This window comes from Alexandromys fortis, unplaced genomic scaffold, assembly GCF_014885135.2.
Source record: "Alexandromys fortis isolate MF-2015 unplaced genomic scaffold, M_Fortis_MF-2015_v1.1 scaffold_245, whole genome shotgun sequence".
Taxonomy (NCBI): Eukaryota; Metazoa; Chordata; class Mammalia; order Rodentia; family Cricetidae; genus Alexandromys; species Alexandromys fortis.
In genome coordinates this window covers 160,348-182,463 of record NW_026068139.1, presented here as the reverse complement: position 1 = coordinate 182,463, position 22,116 = coordinate 160,348, and the positions used below count along the sequence as shown (strand labels likewise).

General features: G+C 44.5%; 2 protein-coding genes across 3 annotated transcripts; one reads left to right on the top strand and one right to left on the bottom strand.

Moving 5' to 3' along the window:
• Positions 1-5,126: 5,126 nt before the first annotated feature.
• Tmem176b (transmembrane protein 176B) lies at positions 5,127-22,052 on the bottom strand. 2 transcript variants are annotated; one of them, XM_050126577.1, is made up of 8 exons: positions 21,885-22,051; positions 21,254-21,364; positions 18,412-18,620; positions 7,664-7,774; positions 7,276-7,332; positions 6,782-7,012; positions 5,861-5,980; positions 5,127-5,468 (listed from the first exon to the last, which is right to left on the bottom strand). In XM_050126577.1, the coding sequence occupies exons 3-8, from the start codon at positions 18,613-18,615 to the stop codon at positions 5,385-5,387; spliced, it is 807 nt and encodes a 268-aa protein (XP_049982534.1). In that variant the 5' UTR covers positions 18,616-18,620; positions 21,254-21,364; positions 21,885-22,051; the 3' UTR covers positions 5,127-5,384. The 2 variants fall into 2 exon arrangements, with proteins under 2 accessions (XP_049982534.1, XP_049982533.1); XM_050126576.1 differs by lacking the exon at positions 21,254-21,364 and having other exon boundaries at positions 21,885-22,052.
• On the top strand, positions 7,788-17,068 carry LOC126491142 (cytochrome c oxidase subunit 7C, mitochondrial-like). Its single transcript, XM_050126579.1, has one exon. It carries the CDS (start codon positions 10,635-10,637, stop codon positions 10,824-10,826), a length of 192 nt encoding a protein of 63 aa, XP_049982536.1. The 5' UTR covers positions 7,788-10,634; the 3' UTR covers positions 10,827-17,068.
• Positions 22,053-22,116: the final 64 nt, after the last annotated feature.

The following is a 22,116-nucleotide window of genomic DNA, read 5'->3' as shown; positions in this document are numbered from 1 at the left end:
GATAGATAGATAGATAGATAGATAGATAAATGATAGATAGATAATAGATAACTAGATGATAGATAGATAACTAAATGATAGATAGATAGATGATAGATAGATAGATAGATAGATAGATAGATGATAGATAGATAGATAGATAGATAGATAGATAGATAGATAAATAGATAGGCCGGCCTGCATGGGACTGATCTATGCACTCTGCATAGATGTAGCAAGGTTTGTTTTATACTCTCTCTTTCACTTACATGGTATGTCTCTTTGGGTATTTCTGCTTTAAAAAGAAAAAGACAAACTTATTTATTTACTTATTTATTTATCTAAAAAGATCTTGTCACAAGGGAGTGACTTCCTCCCTTCAGCTCATTTTCTCTTCTTTAAATGTGCCTTTCCAGGCAGTTAGAAAAACCCAGACAGCTAATGCAGTGGAGGGCAGGGAAATTCCCAAGTTCTTCCCAGACGAAGCAGTAAGAATATATGAGCCCATTACCCACTGCTTCTAAACAAAAGCCAAAAATGTCAGTTGGATTTAGACTGAATCAATAAATCCTGTCCCTTATCCACTCATAGCCAGTCTACAGCTGGTCGATTAAAAAAACAAACTATAAAACAAAAACCCACCCTGCCCTTCACCTTTTCTCCCTATCCTGATCGTGCAGGAGGAAGACTGCAGAAAGAGGGGAGAGAAGACGCCTCCTTCCCACCCCCAGCTCTCCAGTCCAAGCGACCTGGAGGAGTGGGGACATAGAGACCCAAGCTTTGGTTTGGTTTTTAATGAATAGAACTTGGCCTAGAAACCAAGTGGGACTCCCTTTGTTTTTGGTTGTTTTCTATTGCTGTGGTAAACACTGACTGAAATGAACGTGGGGAAGAAAGGGTTTATTTTATCTTACAGCCTACAGTCTCTCATGAAGGGAAACCAGGACAGAAACTCATGGAAGGGAACCTAGGGACAGGAAATAATGCAGAGGCCACCGAAGGTGCTGCTTACTGGCCTGCTCCCCATTGCTTGTTCAGTCTGCTTTCTTACACAACCCAGGACCACCTGCCCATGGGTGGCACAGCCAACAGTAAATGGGGCCCTCCCACATGAACCATTAATCAATAAAATGCCCCATAGATTTGCCTATAGGTCCATCTGATGGAGAATATTCTCAATTGAGGGTCCCGCTTCCCAAATGACTCTGGTGTGTGTCAAGTTAACAAGAACACCAACCAGCACACCCTTTAGTAGCCAATCTGTGCAAGCTAGAATCTGACCCTGATGTTACAGGACCCGAAAACAAATAACACAGAAGGGAAAACGATGGGGGGGGGAAGAGGATAGGAGGACAAAGAAGTGAAGGACGAAGCCTTCGTTGTTGTTTATGCCTTGTGGATTTAAATATTCCGTTAGAGACATTATATATAAACAGGCTGGAGATAATTTTCAGAACTCCATCAGGGACCTGACGTCATTCCCATCTGTATACACAGTTTTAACAACAAGGCAGAGCTCTGTGAAGAGAGATGGATGTTGGCTTTCCCAACTGAACAAAAAATAGGAGGCGGGTGGTGACATCTGATAGTCTACAGAAAAGAAAAACATATCCAAAGAAGCTTCCAGGCTCTTCATGGGGTGGGGGTAGGAGCCTACAGTAAAACAGACACAGAGAACATGGGGAGGAAGCCAGCCTCCCTCCGAAGCTGGGGGTGGAGGGTTGCCGAAGTCTGACACAGACCACTGTTTGCAAAAGCAACTGAAACAGAAACCAAACACGCTGACACTTGCTTTCCATAACAGAAAAGCCAAGAGGCATTATCTGATCTGGCTGCATAAGGCTGGGGTAAAAATACCGGACAAAAATGGATACCACTGGAGCCAAGGAAGGAAACAATGTCTCCTTTGACCTCGCCTTTGCCTCAGCTCGCCTGTGCCTCTTCAGCCTGGGGCTGTCTTCTAAGAGCCTGTGCTGAATGAAAAGGAGTAAAACGGGCTGGAGGGATGGCTCAGTGGTTAAGAGTGCTCACTGCCTTTTCAGAGTTTGGTGCCAACCCCCACATGGCAGCTCACAACAACCTGTAGCTCCAGTCCCAGGGACTCTGGTGCCTTCTGACCTCTGCAGATTTCTTCACTCATACATGCATGCTCACAGTGAGAAATAATTTTAAAAACAACAAAAAATAAAAAGTCAAACAAGATCAACAATGCAAGCGGCCCTGTTGCATATCTGAATCCCTTTCATGAGGCCATCATCTACTTTAGATCTCTATACTGTTAGGTTACACATCCTCTCGCCAAAAGCCAAGCCTTACCACCTGCAATTAACCCCAACCCTGCCAGCTACAGAGCACTGCCATAACCTTGGCCATAACCTTGGCATCCCTCCAAAGAGTTGCGTCTTCTCCCTCCCTCATGCCACTGAGGGTAATCCCAGCTAGCCCTGACGCCCAGACCTGAGACACCCTTGACTTACATGTACAGCCTTCATACATTATGACTCCTGGCATAAATCCTAGGTCACATGGTACAGAACTAACTCCCACACCTGAAAACCTGTAAGTCCAAGAAATTCCCTTAGTCCTACGGAAGTGAAAGGTTTGTCTCTTCCTTCCAGGTTCTTCAGGCAGTTATGGGAGAGCACTGTGAGCCTCCCAATCCATGAACTGAAAGGAGTTGGCGGCCATCTTCCTTCAGGATCCCCATCACGCCATGTATGGCAGCTGTCTCTCCTAATGCCCTCCCACTAGAAGGCCTCGTCATGGCTACCTATGGCTGTAATCTCATGACTCCCTTAATCAAGCTTCTCAGAAGAGTACTTTGCCTCATTTTCCTTTCTATAAACCCCCAGATTTCCTCATATCTTTAACATGCTAGCATCATGGCATCCTGGGGTGTAACCTCACAGTGCACCTCATCTTCCCCTAGCAGCTTCATGATTTTGAAGAGCAAGGTGTGGTTTCTATTGAGTCTTTACCTTCCCTAACTGGAGTTTCTCCCTCCTCTGCTTCATCATGCCCAGAGCCACCCCCAGGTGGTACATGTGGCAAACTGGAGGTTGGGGCACCCCCTATAGCACTGTCCTGTGGTACACCAGCATCTCCCACTGTAAGTGGAAACAGAAATGGCAGCATCTCAGGTGAGGGAGGCAAGGCTCTGCTCCAGAGGAGGGAGAATGCTCAGAAGAATAGGAAGTCCAGGCGCCCCTCAGGGTGATGGCATCATGACAGTTACAGAGAAAATTCCTCTGAATTGGAACATTCCATTCTGGAAGGTAACTCATTAAGACCCAAAAAGTCCTAAAGGGAGGCTTGCTAAGAATGGAGAAATAAACAACTCAAAAGTCTCAGGGAGTTCCAGAAACTTAGAAGGCCCCACTCTTCCTAAGATTATATAAGCAGGGAAAATTGCTGAGAAGGCTTAGACCAGCCTAACTTAATGCCTAGAGAAGATTCTCCAACCCATCAAGCTGCCTGTTGGCCATGTAGAGATCTCCAGGATCCTGGGTCTTACAAGTTGACACTCATGCTTGGGTGGGTTTTAGAGGATGATGTTGCCTTTGTGTTCCTGAAAGCATCCCCCTCACCATACTCCTGTAAGTAACCTCAGCAAACTCATTGGTTCAAGTTGAACTTTGCCGCTATCCTTATTTTGGTCTGTGTTACTTCCTGATCTGTGGTGAGCACAGAAACGCTTGTCTTCTCAGGATAGCAAGGGCCACAGGACAGACAGGCCTGCTGACGGAGACATTATCAGTTCCTTTTCCCCAAACACCCTCCCTTCCTCTTTTGACAATGTAGCTAAGCCTTTGATGAAAATATGCCTGAGATTAAGGTGCTGACAGTTTTCTCTCGAGATTTCTTGGCTCCTGAATGGCCGCCTTTCCCTCTGTGTCTTCACAATGCTCTCTTCCTATAGGGACACCTATAGTCATGATGGATTTGGGCCCACCCTGTTGACCCCTCTTCAAACTGACTTAGACAAAAAGACTATCTACTAATATGGTCACCTTCTGAGCCACTGGGAGTTACAAACTCACATTTGAGGAGAACATAGTCATCATAACCCATAATCCTATAACCTCCTACTCTACCCCGGAAGTTGGTGACATGATGCTCTCTCTTGGCCTCCAGGGTTTGCCAGGCCCCAAAGACTTCCCCTGCTATACTGTGGGCTGGGATCTTGGCAGGTGGAATCCTGGGTATCTATATGAGTGACAACTAAGAGGTAGCCCTGCCCAACTGAGCCACTGTTTCTTGAGACTGGGCTGATGACCAGGTAACTGGGCACTACCAAAGACGCCAGTGCACACTGAGGTGGGTGGATGCTGAGTACTTTGCATGGTCCCAGACAGTTAAGCACCAATGGCAATCTCAGAGCCTCTGCTCTGAGGGCCATCTCTGTAACTCCCTGTTCGATCCTCACCTCTGGCAGATATTCAGCAAACACTTCACACTACTTTCTTGCCTGGCACACAACACTCTTTATGGGATAGGATTGACGCTTCTCCTTCTAAACAAATTAAAATGTCCTTAATTCCCTAAGACCCAAACTCACAGGCCTGCCTATAGCAGGTGCCCCCTGAACACACAGTGGGCTGGGTTCTGGGAGAATCAGCTTGACTAGAATCCTTTGAAAGATGGGGCTTCTGAGCATAGACGTGGGGGATTACTTTGATTAAGTTCACTGAGGGGAAAGACACACCCATTTCGGGAGCCACCATTCCCTGGAATCTTGAACTAGGATTGGGGAAAGTGAGCCAAGCACAGCATGTGTGCATTTATCCCTCTCTGCTTCTGGCTGCAGATGTGATGTGACCAGCTGCTTCCGGCTCCTGCTGCTTTGACCTCCCCCTGCCAGGATGGACTGCATAATAAGAAAAAAAATCTTTCTCCTGTAAGTTGTTTTTGCCAGAGAACTTATCCCAGCATCAGGAAAGAAGACTAAGCAGTGGCCAAGAAGATTCTAAGCCCATGAGTTACATTCAATTTACATAGCAGAATGGAGGCAAATCCTGAAGAAGAGTGTGACGCCAGAGATATAGAACTACAACCACACTCCACAGCCACTCTTCTGTCTCCACACACACCAGCTCAAGGGACAGCCTTTCCCAGAACCCCATCTGGAGCAATGAAGAGTCCACACCTTTCTGCAAGAAGCTATTTTTTTCTGGTTGTTTCTGCTTCATTAGCATTGGGAAAAATGACACAATATTGTTCAGGGAACAAAGGACATTGGCGTGAGGACAGTGGGGAGAGAGGGAGAGAAAGATGGCTGGACAGTGGCTACATCAGAAGTAGCTGTGTGCTGTGGAGCCAGCAGAGGCCCTGGGAACAGGCGCTGCCCTTGCTGGATTCCTCTGCTCATAGACACACGTGGGCTCAGGCAGGGTCTTTGTAGCAGCTCACAGAATAACAGGAATTGCCTTGGTTGGGGAGGGAGGTGTTGAATCTCCCCCAAGAAGCTTCTTTTCTGCCTCTTCCTTATCCTAAAAATAAAACAGAGGGAAGAAGTCAATGAATAGAAGAAAAGCATGAAGTTTAGCTTCATTGATGGATGGTGAAAAACATGAGGACAAGGTTAGTATCAGCACTTGAAAGCAGCAGAGGAAAGGAGGGGCAGGAAACAACAGAGGGAAGTACGTGCAGCAAGAAGGACCAGGAGGCAGAGTCAGGGGAGCGAGATATGAACGTGGAGAGAGTGGGAAACAAGGGCAAAGCAAGGCATGGAGAGGCAGAAGTCAGACAGGACATGAGGGAGGGTCACTGTCCCCAGATAGTGAAGGACGAGTGAGGACCAGGGACTTCTGAGATGGGTGCTCATCTCTGTTTTCAATGCCCAGACCCCTGCTGTCCAGCAAGCCTCTTCCTGAGCACTCACCAGGGCCCGGGAGCTCCGGCCACACATACTTTGGAGACTCAGTCCCAGGGAAGCCAAAGCCATGACGATCTTCAGGATACAGACAACTGTGAGCATGATGTAAAATGCTAGGAACAAGTTCTGGAGGCAAAGGAGGAAGAGACCCAGTCAAGAGTCAGCTCCTCTGATTCACATGGCCACACTCAGTCCAGACCCTGTCTGCCACCAAGGCAGGTGGTGTCTGCTGGAGATGATATAGCCACCACTTCTCACCCACTTGCTTGACTGGTGAAAATGGCATTCATGCCAAAGATGGCTCTTCACTGACTCTGTAGCTTTTATTCCTGCCTCTTGACAACCTTACCGTAACTCCCTACCTAAGACCTGATTGCTATACTGAGAAGACAGAGGCACATGAAGAAGCTGCTATAGGCTCTCAGCCCTGAAAGCCCAGCGAGCTCCCAGCCAAGAGCCACACCATCTGCCAGCTGGGTACACGCGTGCCTAGGTGTGAATGCCCAGCTCCAGTGAGGCCTTGAATGACCACACCCACTGTCTCTGCCTGCAGCTACATAGGAAAACCCAAGGGTGAACAGTCTGTCCAAACCCAGCCAAGCCCAGAGAAGTGTGAGAATTATGAGTAAGGGGTGTTAAAGCCACAGTATTTGGGAGTGACTTCTTATACATCAGTAAGTAGATAACCAGAATGACCACTCATTAGAGAAGTCAGAGGGGTGACCTACTGTCTGTTCCCCTACCACCTCCGATTCGGGGAATCGTTATGTACGAAGGTCTGAAAATGCCTTCAGCTTGAACGACAGCTTCCTAACCAAAGGACTAGGGTGAGGACCAAGCTCACAGAGCCTTCATCCCTGCCAGGGCTCCAAACCCTAAGAGCTAGGGTGGTGCTGTGTCCCAGGAAAACAGTTCCTCCGTTCTCACCATCATCATGCTCAGGTACTCTCGGCACCTCTCTCTCCTCCAGCTCGTGTTGTCAGAGAATGGCACTAGCCCATCCCCACTGTCCGTGCTCGTCTGTACGGGGTCACACGTGGAACTGATCCTGTAACGGCAGGCACCGCTCGTTTGCCAGGTTAAGCTGTTCACACTCAGGACCGTCGCAGCCACAGCTGTCGCAGTGCAAGCCAGGATAAGCAGGCAGGATATGTGGCCCTGGAGGAGAGAGGGTCAGAAGGAGATTCCGCTGCCAGTGGCAGAGTCATGAATTGCAGCCTCAGGGGTACCCATCTTCCCCTGCTGCTATGACAGGAAGTCCCTCCTCCTGTCGCTATGACAGGAAGCCCTTCCCAACCCCCCAGGAAAGACTCGTTTTATTGGCAATTAGGGACAAGCGGTAGAATAGGGCTAAAATGTTCACCATTGACTATGGAGGGTGAAGATGGGCGGGGTTGATAAAGAAGAAACCCAAGACTCACAGTTAGTTTTCCACGTTGCTTTTCGTTGACAATGATACCAGTTCCGGCTACAACTGCCTGGAAAGAGAAGACACCAGAAAATAAAAATAAAAAATAAATAAATAAATAAATAAATAAATAAATAAATAAAAAAAATGGTCTCTAGTTTACTCTCCTGGCTAGGTTTTCCATTGCCCTTCCACCAACAACTCCCAGGACAGCTCAATTGAAGCAGGGTTCATTGACAAGCAAGCCAAAACAGGACATGGGCAGACACTTATCACCAATGTCCTGCCTTTAAAACAAAACCAAAAAAAACAAAAAACTAGGCTTCAGAAGGTTTCCTCCAGTCCTAAGGCAACTGTTTCCTATTTGCCTCCACTGAACTCCTTGGCAACTCCATACTTACCACAGACCCTGACCAGAAGGCATATCCAAAGGTATGCGGCTCAGTCTCAGGCCCAAAGTAGATACACACTCCGAGAACACAGCTCACAAGCCCCAGCAATATCTGGGTCACCTGCAAGACAGAAGGGAAAAAAAATCAACTCCCTTCACACCCCAGTGATAACTGTACAGCTCCAAGCCAGGGGTGGGCTAAACCTCTGCTTTGGCCTCCCTGCAGCTCTGATTCTGGAAGGTTCTGTGCTAACATCCATTGAGCCACAATGGTCAGCTTTTTTCTGCCTCCCCCTCAGGCTCTTTCATCACCTTTTCCTAACACCAGCACTTTATGCCAGTTCTTCCCATTTCCATCCCGTTCTCCCTCAGGCCTATCATCCCAACAAATCCTGCTCCCGACCTCAGCATCTCACTCGACCCTAATGCCTCATTTACAAACATGACGTGGACGGCTCTGTGGCACACAGATGTGGGAATGAAGACTGGAAATGAGCATAAAGAGAAAGACATGAGCCCTCGGATGCAATCCCCAGGGCCAGATAAGACTGGATGGGGCAATCCATACCTATAAGTAGAGGCAGAAAGTTCAGAAGTTCAAAACCATCCTTGACTACATAGCTAATTTGAGGTCATCCTAGACTACATGAGACCCTGTCTCAGAAAAATAAAAAAGATGTACCAGTGAGACCACATTTTGGAAAGAGGTATGATCCGGTCAGAATGGGCAAATGACACACCTACCAGCAGAACTGCATTCCCACCTGGATTCGGACCCCTCAACCAGTCCCCAAATTCAGCCTTCCCAGATAGTCCCCAGTCCCACAACCCCAGAAGACTTCCACCAACCAGACCCAGGCCACACCAGCCAGAACAGGTGAGTGACCTGCCTAGCAACAGAACTGTACCCCTCCTTGGACTCAGTCTGTAGAGACCCTGCTCCAGGCTAATGCCATCCCAGTTCATCCCTGCTGCTGCTGCTGAGTCCTCAATCCCCACCCCAGTGGGCTTCCACCACTGAGGCACAGACCACACCAGCCAATGCAGGTCCAAGTCACACAAGCCAGAACAAAACTTCAGGGTACTCCATATACCCAGACAGAGTCTCCACCAGTTGGAAGAATAGATGCCATAGGCCCACATACCATCTGCCCTATCTGAAAGAACAGCCCAGAAGCTCTATCAGAAGTCAGGCAGGTACCCTAGGTACCCCAGAAGAAAACACAGGCTCTACTTGAGATCAGGCAAGATCCAGAGATCTAAGAAGACTTCTATAGGAGGCCAGATCAGAATAAGGGACTCAAGGACCCCAAAATCCCAGTGAAAACATCCTACTGGACCCGAAGACTCATCAGTCACCAGAATCCTTGGTACAAGGAGCAAGGAACAAAACACCCATCCAACAAAGACAAACACAGGAATCAATACCTACACCTATAATCACTCCAAATCCAGATGCCTAAATGCCAGTGTAAGAACGGAATCAATAGCAGAAAAGGCAACATGGCACCACCAAAGCCCAGCTATCCAATGACAGTAAGACCTAAACAATCCAACACAGATGAAACACAAGAAAATGACCTTAAAAAATACCTTTATGGGGGAAATAGAGGTTCTTTAAAGAGGAACTGAGAAAAACCCTCAAAGAAATGGAAGGAAAGATAACCAAGGAAATGAATAAATATCTTAAAGAATGCCAAGAAAACCAAGAAAAAGCAAACAGCTGGCAGAAACAAAACTGTTCAAAATCTAAAAATGGAAATAGAATTTAAAAAAAACACAAACTGGAAAACTTGGGTAAGCAAACAGGAACTACAGATGCAAGCATCACCAACAAAATACAAGAGATGGAAGAGAGAACCTCAGGCATTGAAGGTGCCATAGAGAAAATAAATTCATTGGTCAAATGTTAAATCTAAAACTTCCTAACACAAAGCACACAGAACAGCCGAGCGTTGGTGAAGCACGCCTTTAATCCCAGCGCTCGGGAGACAGAGGCAGGTGGACCTTTGTGAGTTCGAGGCCAGCCTAGTCTACAAGAGCTAGTTCCAGGACAGGCTCTAAAGTTACACAGAGAAACCCTGTCTCGAAAAAACAAACAAACCAACCAAAACTAAAGCACCCAGGAAACCTGGAACACCATGAAAGACCAAAGCAAAGAACAATAGGAATAGAAGGGGAGAAATTGCTGCTCAAAGACCCAGAAAATATTTTCAACAAACTCATAGAAGAAAATTTTCCCAACCTAAAGAAGGACATATCTATAAAAAAAATATAAGAAGCTTACAGAACACCACATAGAATGGACCAGAAAAAAAAGTCCCCTCACCATATAACAATCAAAACACTAAACATACAGAAAGAGAAAGACTAAGGAAAAAGGCCAAGTAACAAATAATGGTAGACCAATCATGGAGAAAGACCAATCTTTCTCTATGAAGACTCCCAATGCCACACCTGAACAGATCCCTTGCAGACTTTGCTGTAGAATATTATTTTAAGATGTGTTACCCTTGTTTATGCTGTGAAATATTTGCTTAATGATGCAAAAATATGTTGCATTCCTCTATGTTGCATTTGTTTAGCTCTGTGAATCTTGTTACTTTGCCTGTCTAAAACATCTGATTGGTCTAAGAAAGAATTGAATGGCCAGTAGTAAGACAGGAGAAAGGATAGGTGGGGCTGACAGGCAGAGAGAATAAATAGAAGGAGAAAAAAAAAGAAAGGAAAAGAGAACAAGGAGCAAGAAAAAAAGGGACCAGCCACCCAGCCAGCCACGGAGTAAGAGTGAAAGGAAGATTACAGAAGTAAGAAATGTAAAAAGCTCAGAGGCAAAAGGTAGGGGGTAATATAAGATCAAGAAAAGCTGGCAAGTCTTCGGAGTGGTAGAGCAAGGTCATGAAGGAAGAGGATTGTGGTGGTGCGGCCATTATCTCCGCTCTGTCCACCCCTGCGCCCCTCGCTGAGCTTCCCGCCGCACCATGTTGGGCCAAAGTGTCCGGAGGTTCATGACCTCCGTGGTCCGTTGCAGCCACTACGAGGAGGGCCCGGGAAAGAATTTGCCATTTTCCGTGGAAAACAAGTGGTGGTTACTGGCGATGATGACTGTGTACTTTGGATCTGGATTTGCTGCTCCTTTCTTCATAGTGAGGCACCAGCTTATTAAGAAATGAGAGTATTTAATTCAACCCTTTAACAGAATGAAGATTGTTTAGTAGAGTGATCTGAAAACTGGATTAAACTCTTGAACTCTTATTACTAAATAAAATTGTAAATAAATATATGACGTAAAAAAAAAAGAAAAGAAAAGCTGGCAAGAAATAAGTCAAGTGAAGACCAGGCATTTATAAGAAAGAATAAAACTCCATGTGTGATTTTGGGGGGAGCTAGTGGTGCCCCTCAAATAAACCACAAGTCTAAAACAACCAACTACAAGATTCTCAGAGACCATGGATGCCAACCCAGACTACTACACCCAGCAAAACTTTCAATCACCAAAGATGGAGAAAACAAGGTATTTCATAAAAATGTCAAATTTAATCAACATCTATCCACAAACCCAGCTCTACAGAAGATATTAGAAGGAAAACTCCAGCCCAAAGAATTTAGCTACACCCACAAAAACACAGGCAATAGATAATCCCACACAGGAGGGAAACATGTGCATACACACAAGCATGAAAGCAAGCACATACCACCACCACTACCACCACCAGCAACAAACAACAGGAATTAACAATCACTGGTAATTAGTATCCCTCAATATCAATCGGCTCAATTCACCAATAAAAATTGCAGGCTAACAGAATGGATACAAAAACAGAACCCATCCTTCTGTTGCATACAAGAAAAACACCTCAACATCAAAGGCAGACATTACTTCAGAGTAAAGGATTATAAAAAGATTTTACAATCAAATGGACCAAAGAAGCAAGCTAGTGTAGTAATTCAAATAGCTAACAAAATAGACTTGAAATTAGAATTAATTAAAAGAGATAGAGAAGGACATTATATATTTATCAAAGGAAAAAATCCACCAAGATGATGCCTCAAATCTAAACATCTATGCCCCAAATACAAGAGCACCTACATTTGTAAAAGAAACATTACTAAAGCTAAAATCACACATTGAACCCACTCATTAATGATGGAGGACCTCAACACCCCACTCTCACCAATGGACGGGTCATTTCAACAGAAATTAAACAGAAAATATTGGAACTCACAGATGTTATGACTCAAATGGGCCTAACAGATATCTTCAGGATGTTTCATCCAAATGCCAAAGAATATACCTTCTTCTCAGCACCTCATGGAACCTTCTCCAAAACTGACCACATACTCAGTCCCAAAGCAAGTCTTAACAAATACAAAACAGTTAAACTAGCCCCCTGTTTCCTATCAGATCAAAGATGGAGTTGAATAACAACACAAACCACAAAAGCCTATAAACTCATGGAATCAACTCTCATCTGAATTATCACTGGGTCAAGGAAGAAATAAAGAAAGAAATTGAAGACTTCCTAGAATTCAATGAAGATGAATCCACACCATACCCAAACTTATGGCACATAATGAAAGTGACGCTAAGAGGAAATGTTCTTACACTAAATGACTTCTTAAAGAATTTAGAGAAATCTCACACTAGTGACTCACACAGCACATCTGAAAGATCTAGAACAAAAAGAAGCAAACTCACCCAGGAGGAATATAATCAAACAGAGGGTAGAAATCAATAAAATAGAAACAAAGAGAAAAACACAATGAATCAATGAAACAAAGATTTGGTTCTTTGAGAAAATTAACAAGGTAGACAAACTCTTACCCAAACTAAAAGGGGCAGAAAGAACATCCAAATTAACATAATCTAACTGAAAAGGGGACATAATAGACACTGAAGAAATCCAGACAATAATTAGATCATACTTTAAAAACCTGTACTCTACAAAATTGGAAAATCTAAAAGAAATAAACAATTTTCTTGATAGATACCATATACCAAAATTAAACCAAGATCAGATAAACAATTTAAAGAGATCTAAAACCCCTAAGTAAATTGAAGCAGTAGTTAAAAGTCCCCCAGCCAAGAAAAGTCCAAGGCCAGATGGTTTTAGTGCAGAATTCTACCAGAATTTTAAAGAAAAGTTAATACCAGCACTTGTTAAACTATTCCACAACATAGAAACAGAAGGAACATTGTCAAATTCTTTTTATGAGGCCACAGTTACCCTGATACTCAAACCACACAAAGACCCAACCAATAAAGAACGAGAATTACAGACTATTTCCCCCCATGAACATGCAAAAATACTCAATAAAATACTGGCAAACTGGATCCAAGAACATAACAAAAAGGTCAACCATCATGATCAAGTGGACTTCATCCCAGAGATGCATGGATGATGGTTCAACATACAAAAATCTGTCAATATAATCCACAATACAAACAAACTGAAAGGAAAAAAAAACACATGATTATCTCATTAGATGCTGAAAAGGCCTGTGACAAAATCCAACAGTCCTTCATGGTAAAAGTCTTAGAGAGATCATGGATACAAGGAACATACCTAAATATAATCAACAACAAGTTGAGAGTCAACATCAAATTAAATGGAGAGAAACTCAAAGAAATTCCACTAAAATCAGCAACAGGACAAGGCTGCCAACTCTCTCTATATCTATTCAATGTAGCACTCAAAGTTCTAGTTAGAGCAATAAGACAACAGAAGGAAATCAAGGGATACAAATTGGAAAAGAAGAAGTCGAAGTATCACTATTTGCAGCTGACATGATAGTGTACATAAGCAACCCAAAAATTCTACCAGGAACTTCTACAGCTGATAAATACTTTTATTGAAGTAGCTAAATACAGGATTAACTGAAAAAAAAAGCAGTAGCCCTCTTATATACAAATGATAAAACAGCCAAGAAAAAAGATCAGGAAAACAACACCCTTCAGAGTAGCCATAAATAATATAAAATATCTTGGGGTAACTCTGACCAAGCAAGTGAAAGACTTGTATGACAAGAACTTCAAATCTTTGAAGAAAGAAATTGGAGAAGATTTCAAAAAATGGAAATATCCATCATGCTCATGGATTGGTAGGATTAACATAGTAAAAATGGCCATTTTACCAAAAGCAATCTACAGATTCAATGCAATTCCCATAAAAATTTCAACACAATTTTTTACAGATCTTGAAAGAACAATATTCAACTTTATATGGAAAAATAAAAATTCATGATTGCTAAAACTGTCCTCTACAACAAAAGAACTGAGAGGTATCATCATCTCTGATCTCAAACTCAACTAAAAAGCAATATAATAATATTTAAAAATAGTGATTTTTTTAAAAAGCATGTAATTAGCATAAAAAAGACAGATGGATCAATGGAATCAAATAGAAGACCCAGACACAAATCTACACACTTATGGACACTTAATTTTTCGATTAAAAAAAGCCAAAACTATAAAATGGAGAAAAGAAAGCATCTTCAACAAATGTTGCTGGCACAACTGAATGTTGTCATGTAGAAGAATGCAAATAGATCCATATCTATCATCTTTACAAAACTCAAGTCCAAGTGGATCAAAGATTTAAACATAAGTCCAGTTACACTGAACCTAAGAGAAAAGAAAGTGGGGATAGCCTTGAATACCTTTGAACAGGAGGCAGCTTCCTGAATAGAACACCAATACCACAGACCCTAAGATTAACAATTAAGAACTGGGACCTCATGAAACTGAAAAGTTTCTGTAAGGCAAAGGACACTGTCAATAAGACAAAACAGCAGCCTAGAGAATGTAAAAAAAAAAATCTTCACAAACCCCCCATCTGACAGAGGGCTGATCTCTAAAATATATAAAGAACTCTAGAAACTAGACATCAAAAACCTAAACAACCCAATTTTAAAATGAGATGCTGACTTGAACAGATTGAAACAGGAGACTGCTTCTTAAATAGAACCCCAGCAGCACAGACACTGAGAGAAACAATTAATAAATGAGACCTCCTGAAACTGAAAAGCTTCTATAAAGCAAAGGACATGATCAACAAGACAAAATGACAGCCTACAGAATGGGAAAAGATCTTTACTAACCCCATATTAGACAGAGATCTGATCTCCAAAATATATAAAGAGCTCAATAAGTTGGTCATCAAAACAACAAATAATCCAAAAAAAAAATGGAGTACAGACCTAAACAGAGAACTCTCAACAAAGGAATCTTAAATGGCTGAAAGATACTTAAGGAAATGTTCAACATCCTTAGCCATCAGAGAAATACAAATCAAAACAACTCTGAGATTCCATCTTACACCTGTAAGAATGGCCAAGATCAAAAACAGACAACTTATGCTGCATTGCTGGTGGGAGTGCAAGCTGGTACAGCCCCTTTGGATATCAGTATAGCAATTTCTCAGAAAATTAGAAAAAACCTTTTTTAAGACCCAGCAATACCACTTTTGGGCATATATCTCCAAGGGATGCTCAATCATACCACAAGGACATGTGCTCAACTATGTTCACAGCAGCATTGTTTGTCATAGCCAGAACCTGGAAACAACCTAAATGCCCCTCAACCAAAGAATGGATAAGGAAAATGTGGTGCATTTACACAATAGAGTACTACCCAATAGAAAAAATGGCATCTTGAAATTTTCAGGCAAATGGATGGAGCTAGAAAACATCATTTTGAGTGAGGTAACCCAGACACAGAAAGACAATTATCACATGTACTCACACATAGGTGGTTTTTAAACATAAAGCAAAGAAAATCAGCCTACAAATCACAATTCCAGAGAACCTAGACAACAATGAGGACCCTAAGAGAGACATACATGGATCTAATCTACATGGGAAGTAGAAAAAGACAAGATCTCCTGAGTAAATTGGGAGCATGGGGACCATGGGGACCATGGGAGAGGGTTGAAGGGGAGGGAAGAAGGTAGGGAGTAGAGAAAAATGTATAGCTCAATAAAATCAATAAAGAGAGGTCCATACTAAAAATAAAAATAAAAATGAAGTACTGACCTAAACAGAGAATTTTCAACAGAAGAATCTCAAATGGCAGAGAAATTTTTTAAAGATATGTTTATCATCCTTAGCCATCAGGAAAATACAAATCAAAACAACTCTGAGACTCCATCTTACACCTATCAGAATGGCTAAGAATAAAAATACAAATGACAGCTTATGCTGGAGAGGATGTGGAACAAGGAGAAGACTCCTCCATTGCTGCTGGGAGCATAAACTTGTACAGTCACTTTGGCAATCAATATGTCTCAGAAGATTGGGAACCAATCTACCTCCAGAACCAGCAATACCACTCTTCAGCATATCCCCAAAATATGCTCAAACATACCACAAGGACGTTTGCTCAACTATGTTCATAGCAGTTTTGTTTGTTAATAGCCAGAACTGTAGTCGAAGACTGTTCTTTTGTTTCACAGCCATTTTGACCCGAATAATCACACAGAAACTATATTAATTACAACACTGTTGGGATTATTAGCTCAGATTTTTTATTAACTAACTCTTACATCTTAAATTAACCCATTTCTATTAATCTGTGTATTGTCACGAGGCTGTGGCTTACTAGAAAGGTTCCAGCAGCAGCATCTTTCTCCTTCAGCGGCTACATGGCATCTCCTTGACTCCGCCTACTCCCTCTCTATATCTCTGTTAAGATTTCCTGCCTGGCTTTGCTCTGCTAAGCCATTAGCCAAAACAGCTTTATTCACTAACCAATGGCAATAAAATAGTCACAGCATATGGAGGGGAATCCCACATTACAGAACCTGGAAACAACCTAGATACCCCTCAACCAAAGAATGGATAAATAAAATGTGATACATTTAAACAATGGAGTATTCCTCAGCTGTTAAAAATAAAGACATCAGGAAATTTGACGGCAAATGGAGAGAACAAAAAAAAAAATCATCCTGAGTGAGGTAGCCCAGACCCACAAAGACAAACATGGTATGTACTCACTCATAAATAGATCGTAACTTAAAGTAAAGAATAACCAAGCTACCATCCACAGGCTCAGAGAGGTTGGGTAACAAGGATAATCTCCTTGGGAAGGAGAAATAGAGATCTCTTGGTTGAACTTGGGTTGGGTGGGCATGGGAATTTAAGGGACTGGGTTGGGAGGTGGGTGGAGGGGAACAGTGCTGAGAGACACAACAGGAAAGGGGGGCTTTATGGGGAAGTCTTATGAAAGAGAAACTTCCATGAGTCTACAAGGATGGCCCCAGCGAAGACTCCTGGCAGCAGTGGATGTACAGCCTAAACTGGCCATCCCTGTGATCACATTGATGGCTGCCCCAGAGAGCATTCATCCAGTGACTGATGGAGGTAGATTCAGAGACCCACAGCCAAGACCTTTCTGAGCAATTATAGAGAAAGGGTGGACGGGGTGGGGGGGGCGAGGGGAGGTGGAGGAGGGAGTAGGAGGAGATGAGGGAGAGGAGGCTATAGTTGGGATGTAAAATTAATTAATTAATTAAAAATATGTATGGTTTTGAAATAACACCAAAAAAGAAAGGGAGGGAGGGAGGGAGGGAGGGAGGAAGGTAGGAAGGAAGGAAGGAAGGAAGGAAGGAAGGAAGGAAGGAAGGAAGGCAGGCAGGCAGGCAGGCAGGCAGGCAGGCAGGCTACAGAGAGCCTGTAATGAGGGACATGCCCCAGTCTTTCAAGCTGAAATTCTTTAAGGAATTATCCCAGCTAATGACTAAGCAAGGTGGCGTGTGAAGGACCATTTCCTTGTACTGTGGAGCTTTCCCAACAGGCTGTACCACTGTGTGATGATCCCTGCTGTCTAATCCCATCCTAGCCTTTTCTTCTCACCCATGTAAGCTCCAATAAACCAGAGCCAGCCCTATCCTTCTGAGTGTCTTCTTCCCAGAGAATCCAACTGCCACTGATTCCTGTGCCCCACCTTATGTCCTTCCAGCCCCTTACACTCAACTGTTATATTGTGCCAAATCCTAACTCCTATCTTCCAGGGTTCTTATCACCTCTGAACCTCCAAATGTTTCTGGCTTTATCTCTTTCTTACACCCCAAACCCATCCAAATTAGGGGGACCCTATGTAAACAATCTGGATTCCGAGCTCTCCTCACTCGAACACACAAGTGTGTTCTTGCTGCGCTCCCCCTGGCTTCGAGGCAGCCTGAGCTCAGTTGGCACTCAAAGCTCATGCACAGAAGCTGGCCCGAACTCCTGTCACTCAAGGCTAATAGCAAAATGGCTCCTTATCATCCCAGAATCTCTCTTCCCTCTTCAGTGACATCCCTTTCCCAGGGAAGTCCTTTCCTTTTCACCCTTCAGCTCCCTGACCACGCCCATCCCTGCTCCACTCAGGGCCTTGCTCAGTTCCTGGGGGTGGGGGCACTCTGTGCTTATGTCACTAGATCTAACTAGTCATGTTGAGCTCTTTTAGGTGACTCAAGGGTCCTTTCCGCCTCTCCCTGGGAGGCTGGTTCATCTTGACTTGCACCTGCAGCCTTCAGGCCCCCCGAACTCCAGGAAGCAACCAAATTCAGCCCTGAAATTCCTCTTTTGTCACCCAGCCTCTGGTTGACACAGCCCTCTCAGCCCTCCTTTCTATGAAAATCCCTGCAGAGAAATGTCCAAAATCTCTCCCCAGATATGAAGGGGCGAATGGACTCCTGCGTTCTTCCCTGAGGAGTCAAGCTGCTTTCCTTTACCCTCTGTGCCACCTCATGAACCCGCCTACCACCCAACTCTCACCCCTAGAGCCAGCAGCCCATGGTGGATGCTGGCCTTGGAGGGCCCTGTGTCCTGAGGGTGGGAGAGAGACTTCTTCACGGAGCCCATGGCTCTCAGCAGCTGCTCCAGAGCCGAGTGGTGGTGGATGTGGATGTTGACTTGAGGGGACGTGGGCAGTGCGGAGGCCACTTCAGCTCCATTCACCGTCACCGTGGTTTGAGCCATCTTTCCTGGTGGGGAAATAGACAGAAATGGATGAAGTAGGGGAGCTAGGAAAGATAAGTGGAGTGATGGGCGGATCAAGGTCAAGAAGATGCCCCAAGCGCAGATGCCAATGTCACTGTGGCCCTTGTTTGAGAGTCAAAGCACTTCTAGAGCCTTTCACCATGCGCAGTCCTGGGCTGCTTTCCCGAAGGGTTAATGGAATGTTATTGTCAGAATGCAGGGCTCCTCACACACCATTCCCTGCTTGGTCTTGGCTGGTGGTGCTGTGGGGACTGGTCGGAAGATGTCAGTCAGTCAACAGGACTGTGCCTTTGAAGAGCATCTAAGCCCCCCACCCCAAATTCACTTCCTCCTCTCCTTTCCCTCCTCCCTCTCCCCACCTCTTCCTCATTCTCCTACTTCTTTCTGACCACAATGAGGTAAGCAGCCTCTACTACAAACTCCCACTGCCCTGATATTCTTCCTTGCCTTGGGCCTCAGTTCAAAATGTCTGCCACAGTATGCCACCAAAGAAACCTATAAATTTACCTTTCTTCAAGTCGTTTCACTCGGATGTTTATCACAGTAACATAAGGCTGCCTAACACAGCTTGACTTGGGTCTAAGAGGGACGAAAAGGAGTCTGAGTTCACACACACACACATGCATGTGCATACACATGCACGCACACACAAATGCATGCACACACATATGCAATACTCATTAAAAAGTTCAAAAGAGGGCTGAGGATGTAGCTAAGTGGATAGGAAATTGCTTTATACGTATGAGGACCAGCCTTGAGATTCTAGAACCCATGAAAAAGCTGAGCAGGCGTGATGGCTTCCTGTGACCCCAGCTCTTGGGAGGTAGAGACAGGATTCCCAGGGCAAGCTGGCCCGCTAAGCTCTGCACTTAAGTGAGAGAACCCACCTCAATGAAGTGGAGATGAATGAAGGAAAACATGCAATGTCAACTTTGGGCCTCCACATGCATGATCTCACACGTGTGTGTGTGCACCTTCCCATATACATTTGTGCCCACACGCATACCAACACACATGCACACCCACACTATACAAAAGTACACAAAAGTGCAAATGATAAAAGAAAAGAATATAGTTTTAAAATCCCTCTTTTTATTTCTTCCCAGTTGCCAAGTTGCCTTCCAGATAAGAACTAACGTGGCCAGTTTCTTCAGAGCCTCCAGTGCCATGTTTTGTACACAGGGGTGTGTAAAGTAGTCCTTCTCGTCCTTCCTCACAAATGGCCACTTACCATACACGGCCCTGTGCAACATGGTGCTGATGTGCTCACATAGTTTAGGATCATCCTACATCAGTCCATCAAATGCTTCCATTTGTATGACTGCCTAATACTTCAGTGTGTGTGTGTGGTGTGTGTGTGTGCGCGCGCGCGCGTGTGCGCGTGCACGTGCGCACACACACATGTGAATATTTGGATACTCTCCTATTGATAGACACTCAGGATATTTCCAATCCCTTTGCATCATGACCAGGATGGAATAATGTATTTCTAGTGGCTGTTGTCAGTCACCCTCCATGGAAGTTGTAGCAATGACCATATATATACGAGTGCCATCCAGTTCTCCCCCTTCATGTGCTGGCAATTTCTGCTTCCTTCATTTTACATAGGAGAAATTGCATTCTCTTATATGTTTTAATTTAATACAATAAATTGTTCAATTTTTCATTGCTTTTCTAGAATTTGATGATATTTATCTCTATGAAAGCACAGCTGTAATCAAGATGTGCATTGCAAAAGTTCCCTCCAGGTGTGGTGGCACACACCTTCAATCCCAAACTCAGGAGGTAGAGGAAGTGGATTTCTGTGAGTTGGAGGATAGCCTAGTGTACATAGCAAGTTCCAGGCCAGCCAAGGATACACAATGAGATCTTACCTCAAAAAATAAAAATAAAATTTCCCCAATACTCTCCCCCCCCCCCATAAATCACCTTGTACAGGTTTTCCACACTGGTTTCTATCATTGTTTTTGGTGTTCTTTCATAATGTGCTTAGCTGTCTTTTTGTTTAAGGGCATTTTTTATTCCTTCTTTTGTAAGATCTTCATTTTCATACTTCCTGATTTTTTCATTAAAGTTCTTTGTATATTTGAAGATTTACCAACGGCAATGTGCATTCACACTCACATCCACATGGACAGGTATGAACTCGATTTAAGAAGAAACGCTGATCTCTGGATCTACGTCATAATCCCCAGGTGTGAGGCAAAGGGAGGTAGTATTAGCCTCTGAAGAACAGTTTCTACTGTGCTATGTGTCACCTTTCTCCCTCTGACTAAAAACATTGCCCTGAGTTTCCATAGGGCCTCAGGTCCACAAGGTCTTCATATTCTGCCTACTTGAATGTCCGATGGCCTCCTTACTACTGCTACCCTTCTAACCAGCACAGTTAAACATATCCTGCCTGCTTCCCGGCTCTCTCCTGTTACTGGTTCAGAAATGCCATTTCCATTTTAGCCCCTCTGGTCAATTGCTTAGATCCAAAAGAAATCTGCCCAGGAGACTCTACTAAGCAATCTGGTGAAGCATCCTTTCCGATATCGCTAACTGCTCCAGTCTTACCCGTTCACATCCATTTGTATTCGCCCCACACCTTGGAGCGCATTTCACCTGCACTTACCTGGGCACCTCGGAGGTGAAAGGATGGAGTCTGACAACTCTTTAGGAGGGAGGAGGAGGCTTTGGACTTCTTCACAGAAACACAAGTGAAGGCTCCAGGGTCTCACCTTTCCTTGAGGTTCCAGGAGTCAGGAATGAAATCTTAGCTGTGTCTGTATGCTGACGCCCTCCAGGTCCCCAACAGCACCACTACCCTGGCCACTCCAAAACCTTGTATGCTCACTGCTGCTGCCACTACTCCAGTGACTCCCTGATATTCCTCCTCCCAGTGCCCAGGAATAGAGAAAAGAAACACCATGTCTTCACTCCACAGCGGTCCCACCTCTGCTTAGCCTCAAGGCTTCACTCTCTCAGAGTGCAGGGGTGAGGCTGTGGTAATTGTGGAAGGCAAAGCCAGGCCCTGAGCCTCCCTACCCCACCCCCCCACCCCTAGCCTCAGCTGTTTCCAGAGTCACAAGCTCTGTCTGACATCTCCCTCCCTCCCTGGACTCCCACAGGAAAGGAGCCAAGAAAGGAGAAGCAGCATCCTGGGCTCGGGTGGAGACTAAAGAGTTGTCTTGGAGACTCCTCCAGAGAAGGGTCTCTGTGCTCCGAGAGGGGCTACCCTGGGGCTGTGAAGGGCCCTGACTCACCTGCTATCCTCTGAGAGAGGTGGGGCTGGAGCAGAGAGGTCTGGGAGGAGCTGACTTGGAGCTAATGACCCCACACAGTAGAGGAGCTGGGGGAGAGCAGGAAGAAGGCATGGAGGGATGGGGGCCTGACCAGAGTCTCTTGGTTTCCCAGCAAGTAGCTAACATGAAGGGGCCCCACTTGGGGGGGTTCCATTTGGAGTAGATGATCAGGCCTACTGCAGCAGGGATTCAG

Coding starts and splice junctions, on each gene's coding strand:
- LOC126491142 (XM_050126579.1), top strand. CDS start 10,635: ATGTTGGGCCAAAGTGTCCGGAGGTTCATGACCTCCGTGGTCCGTTGC.
- Tmem176b (XM_050126576.1), bottom strand. CDS start 18,615: ATGGCTCAAACCACGGTGACGGTGAATGGAGCTGAAGTGGCCTCCGCA. Junction 7,775..18,411: donor ATGGGCTGCTGGCTCTAGGG/GTGAGAGTTGGG, acceptor TCTGTCTTGCAG/GTGACCCAGATATTGCTGGG. Junction 5,981..6,781: donor AGTACCTGAGCATGATGATG/GTGAGAACGGAG, acceptor CTTTGCCTCCAG/AACTTGTTCCTAGCATTTTA.